We start from the raw sequence: 18,732 nt of genomic DNA on the forward strand, positions 1-18,732 counted from the left end.
AAGTTGATGTATATTTATAGTATTTTGTGAACTAATTGCTCAATTTGATGAAATTTGTTTAGATAATGCTTTTCTAATCTTTACCATCAATATGTCTTTATATTCTTACTGTGTGGACGTTGATGGTGAAGATTGTTCTGGCTGTGAATGTCCTTTCTATGGACTCCTTTCTCTCTGTTCATGTGGATTGCCCTGTGAACTCAGTGATTTGAAACACATGTCCTATACACTATATGTCAGTCAGATGATTGCTGACTTTTATCCTGAAGAAGGCAAGATGTGCCAAAAGACTATATGGAATGTAAAATAAAAAAGATCTAGGTTATGAGTGTTTCACTTCCACTTGTGATCTGTTAAACATATGGAAATACTGTTGAAGTGAAAGAAAAGTATGTGTTGGTCTGCCACATAATCACATTACAGAATAAAAACACAGGAGCAGGTCTATTGTCATCCATTTTTTGGAAAATATTTTGCGAATATTTATTATAAAAATATAAATGTTTCCACTACAAATCATTTTACATTAGTAGACAAGGCCATCTACATTTGCACACGTAAACTCTCACACAGACACACGGGTCAGTCTTGAGACAGAGAATGGGGGGGGGGGGGGGGGGGGGGAGCTGGATATAGGGTGCATAACAGTATTGCTCTTTCAGATGTCCCAGGTTTATAAAGTAAGTCAAAAATCTAAACAGAGAAAGCACTGACACATAATTTACTGTATGCTACAAAACCCATCAACATTGCGCTGTATAATGTTAACAAATAAATAATAATGTAATCATGATCGCCTTTTATTGTAGAAAAAAAAAACAAGGCAGACAAATAAAATCCAAAATAACATAACATATAATACAGATGATTTTGTCTCTTTTTTAATTAAAAATGTTGCACCATTTTTATTTATTCTTTTATACATACAAACATTTGTACAAAGAGGGATGGCCATGTACATGTAGAGGGGTCTGTAGCGCTAGTTGCTATCCTTACGATGGTTTACATTATGTACATGCTAATTAGAACACATAGCAGCAACAGCAGCATCCACAGGTAGCCCGGGCAACGGAGGACGGCCCGACGCTCTGAACAGGGATGGGTTTCCCAAAAGCACCAGAATCACTCCTTTCCATTAGTTAAGCTTAGTCTCCATCCAAGGCAATACCATATCCATTACAAGTGCTCAAATATTGTTTACTAAGTGCTTGGAAGAAGCGTAAAGATAGCACCCCTTATGGTTAAGTATGACCCATCCAACAGTACCAACGTTTCAGTAAAAATACTGGATTTGGTTGAGGGATACAATCGGTGATATCAAAGCAGAGGACTATCATCTTGAAGTCTGTTCATCTTTGTTCAAAGATCATCTACTGTAAACTCTAAGGTGCCTTTAGGAAATCCCATCCTGGACATAATGTACTATCTCAGAAAGCAATCATTTATTGGAAGTGTTGCATCTCAGACAGGGCATTTTCAAACCTTGATAGTTTAGGGCAATGATTGGAAAACCCCATGCCCCGATAAGAACACAGAAAAGAACATCAACTCAACTTTCGTTGAAAACAAATTGAAACTGGAGCTTTTTGCTTAGAGATCCCACCATGATCCCACCCGACTAGAGGAGGCACTCTACTATTTGCATTAAACATTGCAGGATTCATGGATTCATTTAACAGCTAATTTAGACCCTGCGTGGCTTGTTAGTAAACTTCAACTAAAGCAAGACTACAACCCACCTCAGATCAGATCTCAACTTTTTGAACTAGGCGCAAAACTAATCCCACTCCTTTTAAAATTGATACCTGATGCTGTGTGGGGTTGATGATGCTAATCTGTTTTACCTGAAGAAGAACCTCAAGCACTTGAAACTGGCTTCAAGTTTCCGACACTTCCGCAACCCAACAAGAACGTGGCCTGCATGACACGTCATCTCATAAAAGTTCTATCTTTTCTCTTATAAATCTCTCTTACTGTTTCCCCTTTTCTGCCTTTCTTATCCCTGTCACTGCTCCATCCCCTCTGTCTGTTTCCCCTTAGCGAAAAGAGAAGGTATAAAGTATACATCCTGAGATTTCACACAAAGGGCATTGGGTCGAGGGAACGGCACTATAACTGTACAATATCTGTTCATAAGCACATAGAACATAGATGTCATGATAAAGAAAAATCTGAGTGAAGTGTGTTATGGCTCCTGTACCTTCAAAGCACAGCGTTCATTACATTGTGACAGACTCAAGGCTTCCATATATTGAGAATATTTAACTGATTATCATACTTATTGCTTTAATGTGACAGGTCTACTGAATGCAAATGCTATAGGTTAGAGCTACAGAGTAAAATGGCTCGGTTTAGGCGTGTCCATAACCAGCGCCGTTCTCTCATGGATAGAGACAGTAAATGTAGGTCGTTGAAACACAATCTCACGCCTCAGACCTCATTTGTCCAGGAAGGGTCCAAATCCGGGTGAGGGGCTGCTGTCTGCCATGCTCTCCTATACGAGGCGTTTCAGCCGTTTCACCGCCGTGTTTCCACAGGCTTCTTGCTCAGGCGAGGTGGGAGGAGACTAAGAGCATGCCCGTCCCCTTTTGAGCTGTAAAGGGAAGGCTAAGGTATCGAGATTAGCCAATAATGGAGAGCTCCGTCTTTATGTTAGTCCAATCCCAGTTTATATCTCTGGGCAGGTCCTCCTGACCTCCATGGCTTTCCTCTGCTTTCTCTACCCCCATTTAGTCTGTAAGGCATCTCAACTTGGGCATGGAGGGATGGAGGGTCGAAAGTCTGCATTTAACTCATTTCCCGTTTCTCTGACTTGATAATCGTCTTTCAACGAAACAGCAAAGCCCTCATAAGAATCATGTTTTCCCTCCATTTCCGTATGTCTCCACGTATGTGCCACTTTGTTCAATGTTGATTAGCAACCACACCGGCAGACAGGTCTCTGGTGTTTGTACTCGCTGGGTTCATTTCTTAAACAGGTACCGGGCCATTCTTCGAATCAAGGGCTTTGAGGCTGCTCACGATCTTCTTCTGTGGTCCTACGATAGTCACTCCAACTTTTTTCAGATCCCTAGTTTGTGAAGGGGGGGGGGGGGGGGGGTGGGGGAGACAGAAATGGGGAGGGAGGAACACCAGACACAATCAGGGTGGGAGATGTGACAGAGGGGAAGAAGGAAAAAAAAACAAGATGGAAAGTGTGCATTAGTAATGGAGGATGTCACACCCCATGTGACGTTTAATGACATGCTCCCAGTGCTGCTCCCTTCACTTTCCCATGAATCCGTCATTCACAAAGGACTGCATTTCCCAGAAGGCCACTGGGCTGCCAAATCTCTGAAGGGGGGGGTCTAGGGGTTGAGGGGGTGTTGCCTCCACTTTCTATTACTAACAAAGAGGGAGGTGGGCCTATGGGGCTACACTGACAGCTGCCATTATGACCCTGTCAGTGGAGGAAATGGCATGGGAGGGACATGACGGCATACAATATGTAGTTTCCTGTATGGTACTGAACTGTATATTTTTGACAGAGTTGGGATAAGTGTGTGGGGAGGAGCAGCACTGGTGCATGTGCAGGATATTATACTCTGATACATTTGTTAACTTGTTAGATCATCTAAAAAGATTAGTTTCATGCATTCGAGTGTGAGAAAAGACCATTTGTATAGGACATTAGAGCTGGTGTCAGTTTGATGTGTTATATGTCAAAGGCACGTACCACACACAATTATTATTGAGCTCAATTAGTATTTCAGACCCATAGTAACAATCTCTTAACGCACAGTAAATGCAGAGCGCTGTACATTGAACATTGTTGATATACAGAAAAAGTCACAGCACACATTACCACTCTAGTCTTTTCATCATCTTGGAGTTAACACAATAGCATCATATTAGTAAAGCAGAGGAGTTGCAGTCACACACTCGCAGCCATTAACACATGTGTGTGTTATTCAAAAATGGTCACAATAAAGGTTGTATTATTCAGATGCAAGCAGTGATTTTAGTTGTCCAACGCATCATAATTAGCAGAAACATCTTGATCAGCCAGAACTTTGCTTCACTCTGCACAACAATGTAAAGGGATAGTTCAATCACATTAACTAATGATATAAATATAAACGTCATGTGTTTTAATGAAGTTGACGGAAAACAAAGTGTTTGCCTTTTTTTGCAGTTACAAACAATGCTTTTATGTTGTTACATTTTGTAGAATGCTGAGTCTATTTTCTTTGTATTACATTTAACAGCTGAATGGAAAAACTGCTATTAAGTCAACATTTAACTAACTATCCCTTTCAAAGTCAGACAGGTGAATCTATTCAGTGATACTGGACGTAGGTTACTGCTCCCAGGTGGGGCGTGAGTCTTTCATCCTCCACCCACCATCCAGAGCCTGAGGAGGCGGAGAGGAGCTGGGCGTTAGAGAGTGGTGATCCCCATGGACGGCTCCCATTCTGGGCAAGTGGCCGGTGTGACGTGGACCTCCGTCAGGACCACTCTACTGAGAGACAGCCAGGCCCAGCAACATTAACACATGGAACTGCATATCATAAATAGGTGCTTTCTCTAGATTAGATCTGATTTTGGGTGCGATAAATCAGGATAAATCAGACATCTATGTCGCAGTCAGGAAAGGAAGTGAAAACTGATTCCAGTCTTTTTGTCACCAGTTAAACATTCAGCAAACATATTTAATTTAAGATAAAAACTACCAAATCAACAAGAACAAAAGCGACATTTTGCATTTTTTAAGCCAACGTGCCCGTCTATAACATTGTGTGTAGACGAAAGGTTTTCTCTTCTAAATCATTCTTTTGGTTTTATGTCTGGAATACCAATGTCTCACCTCAAGACAAGGCAATGATGAAAAAAGAATACATTGAACCAGTTCAACATGAAACACATGTGGTATGATATAAATCAAACATTTGGAAGCCAAAGAAACAGACACACATCACATGAGAAAGATTAACAGTTAAAAGTGTCTTTCCACAGCGTGTCATCGTGTTAACACAGAAATCCCTATCCTCCCCGAGTCTAAAGAGGAGGGTATTCTTTGTTCACTGTAGGTATAAGTGAATTCTGATGTTATTATATATATATTATTAACGAAACCAACAGAATGTAACCCCTGCATCACTTTATACTGAAAACATGTTGCCCTTTAGTTTAGAACATCTAGTGTACACAGTTAAAATAAGCTTTTATTTTATTATACATTTATTAACACAGGATTTGTATTGCTGAAACAAAGAGAATGCTGGGAAATAGTGGAGAGTACATTTACTCAACTACTGTACTTACCATTTTTTTTTTTTAAGCATTTCGTCTTGAGTACTTCTATTTTACGTTACAAAATACTTCGACTCCACTATATTCAAGAGACTTGTACTTTTTACTCCTTAACATTTATTTGACAACCTCAGTTATACCTAAGTTACACTGCAGGTTGGTATTATATATAAAATGTATACATGAACTACTACTGATATACTTTTATGATATTTAGTATATAAGGTAATTAAAGTTAGCTCCACCTTTACCAGCTGATAAAATAATTTACACATGAATAGATCATACATTAAATCCAGTAATATAATATATATTATTCTGTAAAAGGCCATTCGGAGTACTTTTAGTTTGGGTACTTTACATATATTTCAATAAAAATACTTGTGTAGTTTTATTAAGTGACACTTTGAATGCAGGCCCTTAACTTGTAATAAAGTATTTCTAGACTGTTGTATTACTACTTTTAATTCTTGTGTGTAGACTACTTTACTCACTTTAGATTGCTGCCCATTGTCTGGGAGTTTGGGTTAAGTTCATCTCTTTCTCAATCAAATACCTGATATGAACTTTTCATGCACTCTCAGTAGATGAAGACAATCATCTAAATGATGCTGTATTTCCTAATCAATGTATTCCATCTCGTCTAAAAAAAAAAGGTATTCCTCTATTACCACAGAAGATGAGTCAGCACTCTGCAGCCCAGTATGATTACTGTTCCCTCAGAGGTCAGAGCGTTGCCAAGCCTGGTGCTGAATATCAAGGACTAGATTAAGACTGTACAGATCAATAGAGCAATCTATACGGAGCAATGCATAGTCTCAGCCAAGGCTGCCAGACGTGAAGCTGCGCTCGCCTTGAGTGCCTTAGCCCAGCCTTCAGTGGATTAATACTGCAGTGATCCAATTGAGCATCTAGCTACAGAATAAAATGGACCAATATGATTTCTTTAGTGAGGTTACTACAGAGCGGGTTATCTGAGATTAATGGTATATTGTCAATACCCAGTGTCTGTAGCGTAAACTCTTTTGTCTTGTAATATGTTAAACCTTTTATCAATTACACATATTCATTGGCGAGAAGGCATGAGAAATGTCAATGTATCTTTTGTATGACACCCCTGAGATAATGGAAAGGAGCTAAGAGAAAATTATACAAAAAATAATAAAAGAGAAAATCAATACAGAAACTAATTTTCATAAAAAAATGTCTCTCTTTAAAGAACTGGTGTGTGTGGTCTAAAGCATCCCTTCAGACCTGGCTAATAGCAGCATTACAATATTTGTAGAAAATGAAGTTCTGATACGTTTACAAGACATTGCATTTCATATTTGCCAACTTTGTAAGTGATGACATTAACTCCCAAATTAATCGTTATTGGGCACCAATAAGACACTACTTATTTTTACATGATCAAGCCTGTCAGGGCTAATGACTATCTGGTTTGGTTATTGACACGGGTTACACCTTTTTGCTGCCATCACCATAGTGAATTGCTGCTTTGATAACAAGGATAATAAATGAACGATTATTAATCTGGTCATATTCCACATGAATTAAACCAGATGCTGACCAATGGTGGGACAGACAGAGAAAGGAAAAGGAGAATACTTTATTTTCTCAGATAGATGCACTCTAACCTAAAAGTCTAAAGGTTGCTTGTTAACCAGAATAACATTCAGTATTTTTTCACTGTGCATGAGGTTTATAATTCCTTTCCGTATCTGGATTGTGGCCCGAACATAATCCACTATCTCAGAACCATTTGTCAGGTGAGGATCCTGCCAGCAGCGTCAGTTCTATAATCTCTGTCTGTGGTATACCTCTCCTTTATCCAGAGGCATCGATTTACTAAAGCCGCTGCGGCGACAAATCCCCTCTGAGATCATTCTCCACGTGAAGTTACTCATAGCACAATCATGAACTTGCATATTATTTGTATACAAAACATAGTCCAAATGTGTTTTGGAGGATTAATAATGGCTGGATTACATTCATATCCATACATACATTTTCATACTCAGTCAGTGCTTCCTTCAAACCAAAAACAATAAACACATTTTAATGTTGAAAGAAAAGTTAATATACGTATAGTATAAATATCTATATTCAGTATCTGTAACACCATGTATTTTAAAATATATCGCTGGGATAACATTTACGAAAACATTTTTTAAGAAGATGTGGCGACATGGATTGAGAACTGACCCTACTGTCGTCTTACTGATTGGTCAGTTTGACACAGGTCAACATACTCAACATACTTACTTCCTACAGTGTGTGCTATCCAAATCAGATGTATGTAGAATTGGCTAGTGCATGATCTTTTCTCTGCATTTGAATGCGCCGCAGTTAAGAGAGCATCATGCATACCTACTTGACAGGTTCTTCTCTTTTAAAAGGCCTCTCTCTCTCTCCCCTTTATCTTCTCAAATCTCCTCTCTCACTCCCTCCCTCAATAGTTTCTCTCTTATCCTCCTTATGGAATTCCTCTCTTTCTTTTTCCGTGTCTACTTATCTCTCTCTCTTTTCACGCTCTCACCTTCTCCCTCTGTGGTCATACTTGCAACATCATGAGCATGGCTAAAGGCCTGTCATAATGAATTACCATGTCTCATCTGGACACCTTTAGTAAGGGCTCTTTAGCTTTCTTTACTTTGTGAGAGTGTGTGTGTGTTTTTCACCAAAAGCCCCTCAAATTCCTGGGCCCTGCCACGGGTACTGGGAGCCTGTAAACACTGCTGACATGAATAGGCAGAGTAGCTTGGTGTGTGTGTGTGTGTGTGTGTGTGTGTGTGTGTGTGTGTGTGTGTGTGTGTGTGTGGTGTGTGTGTGTGTGTGTGTGTGTGTGTGTGTGTGTGTGTGTGTGTGTGTGTGTGTGTGTGGGTGTGTGTGTGTGGGTGTGTGTGTGTGTGTGGGTGTGTGTGTGTGTGGTTGTCTTACTCTGTGGAGGTCTTGGCCAGGGTGTCACAGGAGCTGTAGCTGACCCCAGAGAAGGCCTCTTTGCAGGGCAGAGTCCTCATTCCATCCATCCAGTCCCCCAGCGTCCCCATGGAGGGGACCTCTGAACTGCTCCTGTCCAGCAACAGGTTGGCCGGCCTGAGGAGACACGGGAGGAACATAACAACATTAATGAAGACTGAATACACACGTTTTTTCCTTGGGTAATGACCTGTAAACGACTCAGATACATATAATTAAGTTTATGCATTTCCAGGACCACAAAGGCCTCACCCACACCATCAGTTGTTGTGGTAGGGATGTATTATGATGTCATTGGCATATAGCTCTCATCATGTCACTCCCAATGTACTGGCATACATGGTTAACATAGAAAGGTTCTCACTCATTTGTCACGCTATCTAAATGTCCAAATTCCACAAATGCCCTGCAGGATGTATCTGATCATACCGTTCATGCATACTGTCTTTTATAAATAAGGATGTCGTCACAGAAAACACGTTGGTTAGGATTAGGAGGAAATCATGGTTTGGGTTACATTTAAATGGTAATGGAAAAAACGCAGGAGACGTGACAAATAATTTAATTTTGGTTTCAGACAGGACATGGAGAGCTATCTCCTGAATGAAAGTCTGGTGTTTCAGCTACTACTCAAACACATCGATTTCTACACCGTGCAGACTTTGTGGCTCTTTCTACTTCCTGGTTCACAATTTTAAGAAATGCATATGAATTGATTTTGTGGGATATAAATGAATTACAGAGCATTATTTTTCGTAGGTAACGCTATGACCAGTGTTGAGAACAGCCTGTCCTGATTATATAGCATTGCTTATTCATAACAAAAAGTTTTAGAACAGGTTATATACACAATTTGACATGCATATTTACTATTATATACTCTCCGCGCTTGCATTCCTATACCGAACTAAACGTAAGCCAGGCCTCTTGATCTGATTGAGCGGCACTCATCAGGGAGCCACACACACACACACACACACACACACACACACACACACACACACACACACACACACACACACACACACACACACACACACACACACACACACACACACACACACACACACACACACACACACACACACACACACACACACACACCATATGTGTCTGTTGCATACAGTAAACCTGCACAGAGCCTTTGGGCTTTAAATACAGAGGGGAAATCAGGCCGTTACACAAAATATTTCCATAATGTATTTAACATATTCAAGAACAAGATTACTAACAAAAGCGGCATCAGTTTTCTGTCTAATGTCATTACCGGTTCCTGCTGTACATGTACCATGCTGCAAAACACAACATTAGATTTGATTAGATTTGATGGTTTGAATTGGATCAAATCAAATTAAATGCACCGCGTTGGGCTTTAGAGCGCTCATTCAACAGCAGAGGGTGAAGGAATGGCTGCAGGCGCTGTTCTGACTCGCTCTGATTGATGGTTGCTGAAGACGGGGGGAAGAAGGACAAGTGAGGAGGAAAGACATGCAGAGAGGAAGAGGAGAGAGCGGAGAGGAAGCTGTCCATTCTCTAATGTCACTGCTGATGCTTTCTTTACAAGTGTGGATCACTTTGCTGTTGTGAAAACAGATCACACCAAAGCAGGAAATGGGAAACCAGGTCAAACACATTAGGTCCAACTGGGACTTGAAACACATTCATCGATATCCTTAAACATGGTGTGTGTTTATTACTGAATGTGTGAGTGGCTTTTAAAAGTTGCAAAGGCACTCTTTCTTTATAAGGACGTGCTGCACCTGTTTTGAACACACACAAGGGAATAGAGCCTTGAGAACAGGGCAGAACAGGACAGGAGTTCACCCACAGGGAATATTATTCATGGGCCAGGAAGTCAACCTGCGTCTGACTGATTTGGAGTGGCAAAGAGGTTTGGAGCCACTGTGTGTGAGACTGCATTTTCTTATGCATCAAGGGACATTCAAATTCAACCTTATGTATGTATATTTATATATTTAAAACAATTCAAATTTAGCACTTCCTTTACACTTTTGTGAATAAAATTGTAAATGAATCAAAAGCTATGTGGTTGGGATAATCTTCTTATTTACTAATGTAACGAATAGATATTAAGTTAGTGTTGGAAGTTGGCATAGCCACACATGCTCTCAGTTGAAACTCAACATGTATGTATGCTGTACTTGTGAATGATATGTCCTTCAGATTAGTGGTGAGTATACTTCATTGGTAGTTGTTTCTCCCTCAGAGATGATGAGTGATTTGTTGCACAAACTAGACATGTCCTTTGACTATCTCATGTTGACACGATATATTGTGTGATTTAAATAATTAAATAATAGAAAACCATAACACTACCATCAAGCAACATAGACAAAAAAACCATACTAGGCTGTATGTAGAGAGAAGATGATGACAACTAAAGCAGAAAGGAAAAAGGTGAAAAATACATTTGTGCCAGATGAGTGGGTGTTGTTAAAATGATTGAGCAGTCTTCTCCTGCCAGATCAGAGGCCTGTCAAAATGCTAAGGGTCCCCCAGGACCCCCTGGAGAGACCGGTTTGTGGAAAAAAGATGGGAATCCACTCCTGGAAGGTGGGGGTGGTTTGTGTGTGGGGAAAAGCGGGAAGTGAATCTCAGTAGACTGTAGAAAATCTTTGAGTGAAAGGAACAAACAAATGCTAATAGCTACTTTTTTAAAGGAGCTCATTGTGATGGTTGTGACTGATTGTACGCCAATACACATTTGTTGATTTCTTTCAGGAAAGAAGGGTATCCAAAATGTGTTAAGATAAGAACTTTTAGGCTGACAAGATAAGAATGTTAAGCTGTTTTGCAGGATTATTGATCCTTTCCTCTCCTCTCCTTTCCTGTACCACTTTTCTTCTATTTCTCCTCTGATCTCATCCTCGGCTTTTTCCCCCCTCTCCTGTCTCCGCCGAGAGATAAACTGCAAATGACCTTGTTTCCCCTCCCTTATCATTTTCTTTGTTTCCTTTGTTGTTACATTTTCAGCAACATCTCACGGCTGCTCAAGAGACAATATGATTGGAGAGGAAACAGAGAGATGCTAGGAAGGGGAAAATAGAAAGAAAAGAGAGCATCTGTCTGACGGCAGAGGGGGGTTTGAAACCCCTCCTGGACTTAACACCATATAAGATTGTGGAAAACACCAGCTCGAACAGAAGGAAATATAAATACACCAGAGAGAAAATGAAGTCTACCCCCATCGTCGTTTTTATTTCCATTTCCTCTATTCTGCTCTATCTTTCATTCCTTTGACCTCTAAATAACCAGGACTGCGTTGTCTCTTGTTTTTAGAGCTCTCACGGGAGCAGAAAGGTGGATGAGGAGAAGAGCTTCAACAGATACATGTGGGCATGGCAGGGGGGGAGGAATTCACCTCTCGCTGTGCTACTAGGACAATTCCCAGGGTGCATTGTGGAGAGGTTAGACTGATGTACTGTTAGGCCTAATATTAGCCCTTTGAATATACATTTTGATATGTGGCCACTTGTTATCCTCTGCCTCTGTAGGATGTGATGGATGTGTTGTAGTTTTAATCAATACTACTCAGGTGGTGAAGAAAGCTATTAACCTGAATTGATTCAAGTGTGACATTTTGATTTGATTCCAGTCAAGCATGCATGGCTCTTACTCTGAACTCTTAATTTATTTGACTCACCAGTGTTTCAGAGTAAAGTTTAAACACCTACCATGCCCATTACCAATCCTGTATCCCCCATACAGTTTCCTATACACTCATGTCAATATGTCAATCGACACATTTGGACATTTTTGATTCACTAAACTTCTTGTCTGACTTTTTTTTTATCTTGTAGTGGTTATTACTGATCTGCATTCCTACGACCCTAAAGTGGTTTATTTTCACCAATAGAAACTTGTTTTCCATTCCCAGTCCCTAACTAACCCTACTGGCCAAGATCCACACCGACATGGATCTCTGCTCGGTTCCATCGGCAGCCCCCGGCCCTAGTTTACTTTCTCCCAAGCCCCTCATCATGGAAGGGCTCAGCTCTTGTTTCAACCCAACCCCAAATCCAGCCCGGCCATAACTACTGAAAAAGAATGAAATATCCTTATTCTCCAGATAGATTTTGGTGGAAAAATAAATACAGTAAGGAGTAATAAAATTGGTTTGATTTGTTGATACAGGTTCACATAGGCTTGTCATTATTCATTTTACTTTGTGAGGCTTAGGGAAAAAAAGGATATTTTGTAAAAAGCCCAAACCATCTACACATGTAGCAGTGCATTTCATATGAATGCTGATTGTCACGTATTCAGAATAAGTAGTAGTTGTATTTTAGCATTTTGGTTGCAGCAACAGTAATGTTTTGGAAAACGAAGAAACTGTTCTGATGTCTTAGAGACCCAGTAAATCCATTTGGGCAGACAGTGGCCCCTAACCCTGTCTGGGCTCCTGTTGGCCCATAATTAGTCTCTGACAGCCAACCTTGGCCCGCTGACCTTAGTGTCTCTCCATCCACAGGCAGGGACAGTAAACTCTGCCCAGGTTCCACCCCTGAAGCCTCCAGATGCTCCGCTCAGGTCCCAGGCTTTAGTCTGGGCTCTGAGGAGGAGGGGGGTGCTCCATTAACCAGCCAGGGCAGCCCTGAGACAAACGAGGTGTGTGGAGCTGAGTGCAGCTGCTCCTGCTGCTCCCGCTGCGCAACTGCCGCCACCGCACTCACACACACACACACACACACACGTTTATACACACCCAGGTCTCATAAATCAACGCAGCAGCCTCTGTCGGCCAGCCTTTGCTCGCCCGGTGTTAAAAGCCAATCAGGGAAATTACATGCAAACTCCAAGGGACCTATTTTCACTTTCTTAAGAAATCATTAGTCAATGTTATGAGCTTTGACGTCTCCATAATACCACGGCCGTCTGCCTCAGACCCAGCGCTTGTGCACAGAATTGACAACTGAACATGGGCTGCCTTGGTTTCCCTCGGCCCCCTGGGAGAGAATGGTGGCCCCAACAAAGGAGTTATGCACAAGGGAGGGGAAAAGGAGGGGGAAACTTAACTTAACAACAAGGGGAAAAGTAGAGAGGAATTTGACATTAGACTGCATGGAAAAGGGAAAGATGAGTGTGATAAGTCAAGCTAATTCTCATGTAACTACCTGCAAACACAGGAAGCAGGAAGCCAATGTTTATTTCCCTCGTACTGTCTGGTTCCTGGTTCCACAAACAAACAAACAAGGCGTGCACCAAGGGATATTGAAATAGGATTATATGACAACAAATTACTTTTTTATCAACCAGATACCCTTTGTCTTTCGGTTGTCCATTACTTATCATGGTGAATTGTGTTTCATTCATGGTAAATAAAACTGCAACTGCTATTGCCTTCACAATGGCTTGTGATCCCAGAGCAAATACTCCATTTCCCTACCATAACCCATAATGCTGTGCATCGAAGGTATATTGGGCACTACTGCCAGTGTTGGACTGCCTGAAGCCAGGGGTCTGTCAGTCAGCAACATGAACCAAATCAGGAGAAAGAAGCAGCGAGCAAAACAACCACCACATTCTAAGATCTACCTCCATATCTTCTATATTGTATTATCCAAATACCTTTCCATGCAGGAAATAGGTGCTACTGAACAACAAACACAACAGATAAAAGCTGGAATATACTTCTGGTACCTGGATGTGGTGTTGGCAGTGATTTTGAGGCTACCAGGGTTGCGGATGAGTTTATCCAGGATGCTGACAATCTGTTCAAACTTAGGCCGGTTGTTCCGCTCTTTCTGCCAGCAGTCCAACATCAGCTGGTAGAGGGTGGCCGGGCAGTCCATTGGTGGGGGGAGGCGGTATCCTTCATCTACAGCCTTTATTACCTAGGGTTAGGGAGGAAAATAAAAATGATTCAGAAACAACTTCAAACATCAAACAACATCTAATATGCTCAACTCCCTCTGTGGGACTATATTCCCTTATTTCCATGTCTGTGCCAAAACAGTTTTCACACAACCTTGAACATAAACTTCTCCTCTAGATCAGTGGCTGGTACCTTCACTGACTTCCCATCAGTAAACACACAGGAACTTGGCATCATGGCAGTACTCACATCCTGATTGGACATCTCCCAGTATGGTCGTTCTCCGTATGACATCACTTCCCAGAGGACAATGCCATAACTCCAAGCATCACTGGCTGACGTGAACTTCCTGTAGGCAATAGCCTCTGGAGCTGTCCACCGGATGGGGATCTTACCTCCCTGAGAGACAGGAAATTAAAAAAAGTGAATTCAGTTAGAAACTTGGCTGATCAGTTTGTTCTGCAAATGTATATTTGGTTATTGGATTGTCAGACATGTGTTATTGTCAGTTTTATGATATACATTTAATGGTATACATATAAAAAAAAAGGTCCGCAAGTTAATACTGAATGATGCATACAGGATATTTAATATCTTGTGTAATAGGTTTATGTCACATACAAAGCCCTGAAAAAATTAAACTATTTATGAGCTGTTCTGAAACTAAACCCTCAGTGGTTTGGACCAAGCATTATGTTCTCAACTGTAAAAGGAATCTGCATTGCAACCTACCAAGGAGACTTTACATTTCACAATGATTAATTTACTCTTCCACAATTGCAAGTATAAACATTCTGACAAAGACACAAGATACCAAAATATTTTCCCAAGAAATTGGGTTTTAAAGTATTCATATGAAATGAAATTGAACCCCATTGTAACAAAAAATGTAAGGTTCAGCTTTAATCAAAAGTATTGGCATCAGCCTTAGAGAAAGAATGAAAGAAAATACATATTAATCAAACCCTAATCTAAAGTTTCCTGCATAACATGGCAGAGTTATGTCTGTTGCATTTGTCATTCTAGCTCAGAAGCTGGACTAATGATGAAAACGGAGCTGGGGAAAAGAGGCCAAAGCAGCCAAAGCTAACAGAGACATCGGCCAAGCCACTGACGTCTAGCCCAGTGCTGTCACACACGCGCCCTCTAGAAAACACACTGATACTGCATGATCAGTAATGAAACTCTGTAGTACGATAACACATGGTAGCAGAAATGAACACAGGAAAACACACACAGCCTCTGCTTCCACATTCATACTATACACACCTGCTCGCCTAGATAAAGAGCAACATGTTTGAGCACTACATCAACAATGAACGTACATACCTACATGCATAGGAACATAACACAAAGATTCCAAATGCCAAAGATTCAAGGCTAGAGAAGTACAAAAAAGAAGACATTAAGGGCCGGATGGAAATCTGCGTGCATGTGCAGAGCGTTGTCAGTTACTGCATCACTGGAGAGTTTATTATTCTGTCTTATTATTTTAGATTATGTATTTCTGGGAAAAAGGCAAACGGCACATTGACTGTTTATTTGACAAGCAATTCTCAGCCAGCAAATTATACTGTGTTTAAAGGGGCTGCACGCATGGGCCGAGACCACAGGATCCCATGATGAAAATGACCACACGCGTACACACGTGCACGCACACACACACTGATGGATGTCTAAGGTGGGGTGTGCCTGTTGATAATGTTTCATTTCTGACATGAAGTATAAAAGTATTCTTACCTCGAAGATGTTTACACTTGTTTCTAAAAAAAGTTGATCTCACTACTGAGGTTTAGGTTCTTAAGGATTCTCTTACATGTTTCCTTGCCCAAGCATTACCTGTTTAGCAAGACATATCCTAAAACCCACTCATGTTTTCTAGACATCAAAGTAATTATACCCAAACTATTGTTGTGGTAGAGATTTTATAAGTGCATCATCTAAACAGTTAAGATATTTGAGGCCACGGAGCAAAGCTGAAAGGGCAAGGAAATACAAAAAATAAAATTATTTTCAGCATGTCAAACTGCCATTTTTGCATTCATTTTCATAACAACACATCTTGTAAAACAGATTCTATGTTGTCATTGAAAGTAAGAAGAAACTAAGTGCACTTAGTGGTGAAAATCTTAGGGTTGTGGATGGATAACAACCGGCACTAAACCACACAAACAGAATTTCTTATCAATGTAATATGTCCCTTCTGGGCACATGGTGCTTGAAGTGTCTCCATGACCTCCACCATTGTTATATGTATGCCATAGCTGTACTGTGATCGAGAGAGGCAAAGCTCTGTGGATTCATGTCAATCTCACCACAAAGCTCTGCCTTTATTTATGTGTTCTGTACCCTTGCCAGACAGAGGAAGAGTGTTTGTATCTGTTTGCTGAGATTACCTTGAGTATAAAGCGGGTGTGTTTGCGAGAAATGGCATAAATGTGGAACCAATTTCATAATAAGAACATTGCTGTTGTGTTTTCTTAAATGTACGTAAAAGACATGCAAATATTGTCTCTAATAATCTAATGTCTGTTCCCCTGTTTCTAATGTTAATGTATGTCCTTGTTGATTTGTAGACGTAGACTGACAATAAGGTATCATTGTATTGTATCGTATAATCGTTTTGCTGGAGGGGTATATTCATATTATTCGAACTAAAAAGGAAGATATTGTTGCCAGTTTGAGAGAATGTTTGTATTGAGTACCATATATCATTGTTGCATTCAGGGAGTTGTTGTGACATTGCCTTTTAAGTAGCACATTCCTGGATAAAAAAAAAAATTGTGTGTCCCAGAACAGTTGCGAACATATTGTATCACACTGTCATTTCTGTCCTTGGAATGTGTGTGTGCTCGCTCACCCTGGTGGTGTAAGCAGCCTCCGGGTCGTCCTCCAGAACTCGACTCAGGCCGAAGTCTGACACTTTACACACCAGGTTGCTGTTGACCAGGATGTTTCGAGCTGCCAGGTCTCGGTGAACATAGCCCATGTCTGACAGATACTTCATGCCCGAGGCGATGCCACGCAGCATGCCCACCAGCTGGATCCCCGTAAACTGGGCGTCGTGTTTCTAAAGGAAAGAGAAGTCACACTCGGTGTTAATGATATACATTCAAAGTTATCATCTACATACATATTACATACAGAACACAAAGGGAGCCTGACCTTTCTGATTATTTGCATGAAATGAAACCTTTCTACATAAGTGTCCACAGCACTTTCATTAACCTTTAAAACCACCTTTGACATTCCGTACCTCATCTTCAGCTAAACTGTGAAATACCATAGCCAGACACGCAGTAATGTATGGACATTAGGACCAATAAGTACATAGGATATTTATTTATTTCAATCAGTCTGGTTACTGTCCACTTTGGATATGGTGCAATGTTATAATGGCCCATGTGGTGGCAAATTCAAGACCCTTGACCTTGACATTTTGGTTGAATAATAAAAACAAAAACAGTTATTAGTCCAGAACTAAAAAATAATTATATTGTAATGCTATTCCTCTCTAACAAAATTTTTTGTTGGAGAAAAACTGATGATTAAAATGTTCTTTTATACTTTAAACACACATTGAATTCACTTAAATAGTTAAATTCATAACTATCCATATGGGGACTACAGTATTTAAATGTGTTTGGGTGTTGGTTTTCAGTAAGCCATGTCAGGAAAAGCCTAAAGAATACAAATAAATGTTAGATTGGGAAATTGGTTAGATGCAGTTATAAATACTAAAACACTTTTGGTGTGTTTGCATGGGCAATCGGGAGTCTGGTTTATGTTTGCAAACGTTTATATTTAACTCTGTATGTATGAACAGGAAATACATGGAAAGAAGAGCTCAAGTTAATAAAATACCAGCAAACACATCTGTCTATCTATCTTCTTCTTTCTATCTATCTGTTTTTTACTCAGGGTTTGCACTCAGTGTAGCATGAGAGGGAGTCATTCGTCTACATCCGCTTGCACTGATTTGCTCTGTGTTTGTGAAAGACCAAGTCATTTGCGAGATGAGTGTAAGATGAGTGTGTTTTCCTTTGAAACCAACTGGGTCCACCTCGCCTCCCTTTTGGTCTGGAGCAATTAGTGGCCAGACCACCTGGCTTAGTCACTTCAAAGCTTTGCAGATTCAGAACACAGACATACAGTGCATGAGCTGTGTGTTTCCATGTCTGTGTGTGAGTGCATATGACACATTTTCTATGATGAAGTGCAGGACTCTGGGAAAATGTCAGGAAACAACAGCTACTCCTCCTTCTTGTGTCAGGATACTGTGCAGACACATGTGGAGAAGGGCTAAAACAAGAATCAGTGCACATGCTTTCATGCCAGTGTTGAGGCTTTTGTGCTTTGGCTTTTCTCAGTGAGGCAGGTCAATTCCGCTTTAAGAGACTGGGGCATGGCAAGAATCAAATTCCATCCTGGTAGGAAGAGCAGCGGGGATACAGTTCATAAAACCTTGTCATTTGATAAGCCCAGTATGGAAAGTTTTGCTGAAACAGTCAGAACTGCTTAAATCATCCACAAGGCATTTCCAGGAATGTATAGAAAAGCCTGAACGTGTTTGTCTCAAAGCTAGTCTAGAACTTTGCTTGTGAACTAATTTGTCGGTTTCTTTT

General features: G+C 40.6%; 1 protein-coding gene across 6 annotated transcripts in view; it reads right to left on the bottom strand.

Moving 5' to 3' along the window:
* Window positions 1–786: 786 nt before the first annotated feature.
* The window catches only part of epha3 (eph receptor A3), a 96,354-nt gene continuing 78,408 nt past the window's right edge, over window positions 787–18,732 (bottom strand). For 4 of the 6 annotated variants that reach the window (XM_034134387.1, XM_034134383.1, XM_034134385.1 and 1 more), the window contains 5 exons: window positions 16,968–17,177; window positions 14,357–14,506; window positions 13,933–14,126; window positions 8,233–8,388; window positions 787–3,070 (listed from right to left, as the gene is read on the bottom strand). In XM_034134387.1, coding sequence (XP_033990278.1) covers window positions 2,971–3,070; window positions 8,233–8,388; window positions 13,933–14,126; window positions 14,357–14,506; window positions 16,968–17,177 — 810 coding nt within the window. In that variant the 3' untranslated portion in view covers window positions 787–2,970. Of the gene's footprint in view, window positions 3,071–4,383; window positions 4,502–8,232; window positions 8,389–13,932; window positions 14,127–14,356; window positions 14,507–16,967; window positions 17,178–18,732 lie in introns of all 6 variants that reach the window. The other 2 variants (XM_034134386.1, XM_034134384.1) reach the window with 2 other exon arrangements.

This window comes from Trematomus bernacchii, unplaced genomic scaffold (assembly GCF_902827165.1).
Source record: "Trematomus bernacchii unplaced genomic scaffold, fTreBer1.1, whole genome shotgun sequence".
NCBI lineage: Eukaryota > Metazoa > Chordata > Actinopteri > Perciformes > Nototheniidae > Trematomus > Trematomus bernacchii.